Genomic DNA, 6,000 nt, shown 5'->3' with positions numbered 1-6,000 from the left:
GCGAGCTGAAGATGGCGACGCAGCGCAGCTGGGGGCGGAGGCGGCGCAGCGACCGCTGCCGGCTCTGACCGAGCCACCGACCCGCGCGCCGGCGGCTAGAGGCCTCTGAGGCGGAGCGAGCCGGCGGGGGGAGCCGGCCGGGGTGCGGCGGAGCCGGGGCGGGAGCCGGCTGTGAGGCAGGCGCTGAGGGGATCCCAGGGAAAGCCGGGGCTGAGGGGGGCGGCAGAGGCTCCGGGGTGCCCCGCAGGGGGACCCGGCTCCGAGGAGCGCAGGGGGCGGCGGGGGGGTCAGGGCGCCAGCGCCGAGCGGGAAGCCTGGCTTGGCCGAGGGCAGGGCCCGAGGGGGAAGCCGGGGCGGGCTGCTGCAGCTGAGGTGGCCTCGGCCCGCGGTTCCCCTCGTGCCGGCTGCCGGGCGGCCCGCGCCATGTTCTCGGTGCTGTCCTATGGCAGGCTGGTGGCCCGGGCGGTCCTGGGCGGGCTCTCGCAGACCGACTCCCGCGATTACAGCCTGGTGACCGCCAGCTGCGGCTTCGGCAAGGACTTCCGCAAGGGCATCCTCAAGAAAGGCATGTGCTACGGGGATGACGCCTGCTTCGTGGCCCGGCACCGGTCCGCCGATGTGCTCGGTAAGTGCCCAGGCTGCGCCCGGCCTCCCTCCCCACTGCCTGCAATGGGCCGCCTTTGGCACAGGCCATGTGGGGGCCGCCTGCACCGCAGGCACCAAAACTGGCCCCCCATGAGTGTCCAAAGGAAAGGCCTTTGCCAAGCCATGGAGGGGCTGGTAGTCCCGGATTGCCCTTCCTATCCCAGACAAGGCCTTGGAGAAGTGGTGGGCTGACTGCTGGGTGGTTAGGCCCAGTCTTTGGTATCTTACCTGTAATTGCAAGGTCTAATGTGTGTGAAAAGCAGAAAGGCAACTGTTCATGCCGCTCTCTTTGCTGAAGTGGTTAAAACTGAACAGTGTTAATAACTTGAACAGAAAATGTCATTGAAACAGACCCTTCCTATTTTCAATGCACAGGATGCCCTTGTCAGTTGAAAGGCAAAGTGACATTGAGACTGGTTTCAAATGTCAGATTTCACTTTCAACACCCAGTTTACCTTGGTTACACGGTATGGTTTAGATCTATACACAAGACTTTTCTGATTCAAATGTCATCACGAGCAGTGAATAAGTTTGGATAATTGTTGTCTGTGTAAGTAGTAATATTGTGGAGGCGCGTGACCTTTCTCAGACATCGTTGAGGTTGAATTTTATTTAATTGTAATCAAAGTTCAGGGGTTGAGCTTCTCAGCAATTGAACCAGCTTTGCACCATAACTTTATAGTACTAAAAAGATCTCAGTGGAGTTTCAGCCTTTTTTGATTAGACCATAATAATGGGCCGGTGTTGGAATATGTCATGACTTTGTGATATTGGTAGTACTTCAGAATGTGGCGCTTCGGTGGTAACTTGATTACTTGAACATGACTGAGACATTATTTCAGAAAAATGTATAACTTGGTGATAAGAAACAATGTTGCTGCTCACCTTTAAGGGAGCTGTGGATGATGCTGTGGCTCTCCAGGAGACATGGGAACCTGATCCGTGTGTTCAGTACTCTGCATCTTTTCTACTGGGTCTGAGTTTTTCCCCCTCACCCCATTAAAAGTAACTGTCAGACTGCTGTACCTGTGACCCATGTTGTCTGTTTTTAAAAGTTCAGTACATGTCCAGTGCTGATGGATGACTGAATGTTCAGTGATTAGTCTCCTCAGAAATGAAGCACCTGGGGCACTTTTTTCCCAGATAGGTGGACTCTGTGCATGGGAGGGAGAGGGAAGGTGAAAGGAAGGAGGCACTTTCCACTTACAGTGGATCTACTCACTCTTCATTTTTTTTGTAGCATATTTGGTAGTCCTATCATATTTGTGTGCTGCTCTTTTCCCAGCCCATCTTGCCTTCCTGCTGAACCCAGCAGAGAATTACAATACTGAGTTTGTCATTGCATTAATTTTCATGGCAACATGATGACAAACACAGGATTGTAACTTCGCTGCAGGGTCAGACAGAAAGAGAGTTATTATTCAAATCTAAATATATTAAATAGGAAAGTGAAACAGAAAATTACTGGCAGACTAATAGAATTTATAGAAGAAGCCATCTTGGCTTTTTATTGCTTTTCTAACATTAAAATGTACCAATAATTTCAAAATTACTTTATGCTCTGCAGACATTAGAACCCAATATAATTCTAGATGACATAAAAATTCATCCTTATGTCTCAATCCATATTGCTTAAAATCATGGAAATATAGGACTGGAAGGGACCTTGATAGATCATATGCACTGAGGCATAACTAAATATTATCTAGACCATCCCTGGCAGGTGTTTGTCTAACCTGATCTTAAAAAGCTCCAATGATGGAGATTTCATGACCTCCCTAGACAATTTTGTTCCAGAGCTTTACAGTTAGGGAGTTTTATTTTAAGCCCATTACTACTTGTCCTGTCCTCAGTGGTTAAGGAGAACAATTTATCACCCTTCTTTTTATAACAATATTTTATGTGCTTGAAGACTGTTATCAGGTCCCCTCTTGATCTTCTCTTCTCCAGACTAAACAAACCCAATTTTTTTCAATCTTTCCTTGTAGGTCATGTTTTCTAGACCTTTAATAATTTTTGTTGCTGTCCTCTGGACTTTCTCCAATTTGTCCACATCTTTCCTGAAGTGTAATACCTAGAATTAGACACAATACTCCAGTTGAGGCCTTATCAATGCTGAGTAGAATGGAAGAATTGCTTCTCGGGTCTTGTTTACAACACTCCTGCTAATACATCCCAGAATCTTTATCACTTTTTTTTTTTTTTTTTTTTGAAGCAGTATTACGTTAACACATATTTAGTTTGTAATCCACTATAATCTTCAGATCCTTTCCTTTCCTGTGGTGGTACTTCCTAGGTAGTCATTTCCCATTTTGTATTTGTGTAATCGATTGTACTTTTGTACAAAGTATAGTACTTTCCATTTGTCTGTATTGAATTTCATCCTATTCAGACCATTTCTCCAGTTTGTCAAGATCATTGTGAATTCCAATTCTGTCTTTCAAAGCACTTGCAGTCCCTTCCAGTTTGATATCATCTGCAAACTTGATACGTGTACTCTCTCTGTGCTAGTATCTAAATCATATATGAAGATATTGAATAGACCAGACCCAGGACAGATCTCTGCAGGACCCCACTTGATATGCCCTTCCAGCTTGACTATGAACCATTGATAACTCCTCTCCAGCTAGTTGTGCTCCACCTTATAGCAGGTTCATCTAATCTGTATTTTTCTAGTTTATGAGACAGTCATGTGAGACAGTATCAAAAGCTTTAAAATTGAGATATATCATATCTACTGCTTTGCCCCATCCACAAGGATTGTTACCCTGTCAAAGAAGGATGGTAGGTTGGTTTGACGGGATTTTTTCTTGACACATCCATGTTGACTGTCACTTATTAACTTATTTGCTTCAAAGTGCTTACAGATTTGATTGTTGTTTGTTTCATTATCTTTCTGGGTACTGAACTTAAGCTGACCGATATACAATTCGCTGGGTTGTCCTTATTTCCCTTTTTATAGAGAGGCACAATATTTGTCCTTTTTCAGTCGTCTGGTGTATCTCCTGTCTTCAATGAGTTCTCTGAGGTAATTGCTAATGGCTTAGAAATCTCTTCAGCTAGTTCCATAAGTATTCTAGGATGTATTATCAGGCCTGCTGACTTGAAGATGTATAACCTGTCCAAGGAATTCTTAACTTGTTGTTTTCCTATTTTAGTCTCAGATCCAATGCCATTGATGCTGGTGTTCACTATGTTAGTTGTCTGATCCTGTTCACTTTTTTTAGTGAAAACTGAAATAAAAAAGGCCTTTACTGCTTCAGCCATTGCTTCATGGATAGATATGGATTTTGTCTTATTTTAGCTACTGTAATCACCATCTCTGCCCTCCCTTCTTCCCCACCCCTCTATCTGTTCTCAGTATTGATGCTGAAATTCCCTTGTTCTTCTGACATCACTCCATCCTCAAATATCCCTTCCCTTTTTTTAGTGTAGTAAGCTGAAGCTCTTCACCCCTGCTTTCTGTGCCCTATGTAACTTGTATTGACCTACTCTCTCCATCTGTGCTCCTCCCAACCCTGTCTCCTTTTTTGTCTTGGCCTCCCACCTCTTGTCCACTTGGCATCTTTTCTTTCCTTAAAATTCTCTTCTGTAAACTCTTTCTGTTTCTCCAGACCCTCTTGCATTTGAAGTGTTGCTTTTTTTTTATTTTGGTCTCCTGTTTTGAAACTCTTTAGGGCTAGTTTCTCATTAATTTGTTTAATGAAGAGCCTTGTACATTTAGTATTATAGTAGAGTGGAATACTAGCAATTTTGTTGGTAAAACATTTGTCGGTCAGGGGTTTGGGATAAAAAACACACCCCTAACTGACAAGTTCCACTGACAGAAGCACCAGTGCTTGTTGGGGGTGGTTTAATTGTGCCATTGGGAGCGCTCTTGCTTGTTGGCATAGAGTGGCTACACAGGAGACCTTACAGCAGCGCAGCTGTGCAGCTCTAAGGTCTGTAGTGTAGGCATGGCCTATATAAATATATTTGGACTGTTTCTAGTTGAAGGGTAAATGTAAAATCTTTTTTCCATTTAGATTTGATTTTTCCTATTAGTCACTCAGTGACAAAAGTCTGCCAGATACTTTGGCAGAGTAGTTTTAAATAAACTTTAAGTTTATGAAGAGCAAGCCTGAGTGGGCTGAGTGTGGGTGTGGAACCACTCCCATTCAGTGGAAAATGTGCATCGGTACTTGGGATTTATTCTTTCTTGGGTCAAAAAAGAGTTGACTAACATCAAAGAGGCTACACGCTTTTTTCCTGTTTTTAATAGCTAAAAGTTCAGATAGTTTTGTTGTTTGTTTTAGCATAGAACTGTTCAAATACAAAAATGCTGGTGACTCTGTTTCGTGTGTGCTGTGTAGTTCAAAGCTTGAAAAAATTAGTTACCTAGAAATCAGAGACTACTAAGTATATACCAATCTTTCATATCAAGATCCAGGACAAACTCCTAATGAAAAGTCATGTCACACTCATCTTGCAGCAGCTGGTAAAGGGTGTTCTTGAGGCTTTATCTTTCCTGTTAACCAAGAACTGATAGGTATCTGTTAACCTTGCAGCCATACTCTGTGACCCTGACTGGAAGGGAGAACAAATTCACCAATTTAGAGACTCCTCTTCACTGTTTCCTTCTTTGGGATTTTCTTGGAGAAAAGAAGCCAATTTCTATTACTATCCCTGACCTCTGTTTCTGGTACCTTCATGAGTATTTCCATTGCATGCTGCTGCTATCCATAGATCTCATGTGATCATTGCCAATTTCATGGCTGCCAATTTCATGCTGGCCCAGAGCAGGGCATTACTGTCCACTGTAAAATTCAAATTGGGCAACTATTTCCTCTGCTTAAAATCTAGGTCTTGGGAGAATGTAGTGTAATTGGTTAGAACTTTAGTGAATAGTACTGTACTTGAAAATGAATGTGGCAGCAGTCTGTCTAGTTACAAGGTAGTCCCCCTCTCCATTTTCTTTTTTACACTGTAACATACGTACTGTAAGTAGGTTAAAAAACCCCACTTAGTGTAAGACCTTTTTCTGGGCAGGAAAAAGGCCCAAGAGAAAGCAAACTATGGATGATCTGCAAAAATTATCAAGATAATGTCAAAGCTGTTTTGGTCCATGAGAACGGGAATGTGTTCTATATCTGATGCCTGAAGGGCATAGAAGGCAATGTTAAAAGGATTATTTTGTTTCTGAAGACATTATTCAGAGAAACTTTTCCTGGATCGCACCAATGGTGTGCCTAGTTCCGTACACTGAGTGTAATCCAGAGAGGTTAGTGGTTGTGTGGTGTTTTTGTTTTTTAATAAATAAAAATTAATTCATGGGCCTATAACTTTTAGGTGTAACATTATTACTTAATATATGAA

At 43.4% G+C, this 6,000-nt stretch overlaps 1 protein-coding gene across 1 annotated transcript in view; it reads left to right on the top strand.

Annotated features, from left to right (window-relative positions):
• Window positions 1–276: 276 nt before the first annotated feature.
• The window catches only part of PPTC7 (protein phosphatase targeting COQ7), a 31,007-nt gene continuing 25,283 nt past the window's right edge, over window positions 277–6,000 (top strand). The window contains exon 1 of the mRNA XM_077835002.1: window positions 277–625. Within this exon, the coding sequence (XP_077691128.1) occupies window positions 424–625 (202 nt within the window). The 5' untranslated portion in view covers window positions 277–423. The remainder of the gene's footprint in view (window positions 626–6,000) is intronic.

Source organism: Eretmochelys imbricata, chromosome 15 (genome assembly GCF_965152235.1).
Source record: "Eretmochelys imbricata isolate rEreImb1 chromosome 15, rEreImb1.hap1, whole genome shotgun sequence".
In the NCBI taxonomy this organism is placed as follows: Eukaryota; Metazoa; Chordata; order Testudines; family Cheloniidae; genus Eretmochelys; species Eretmochelys imbricata.
The sequence above is the reverse complement of the archived record's forward strand: the minus strand, read 5'-3'. Positions and strand labels throughout refer to the sequence as shown.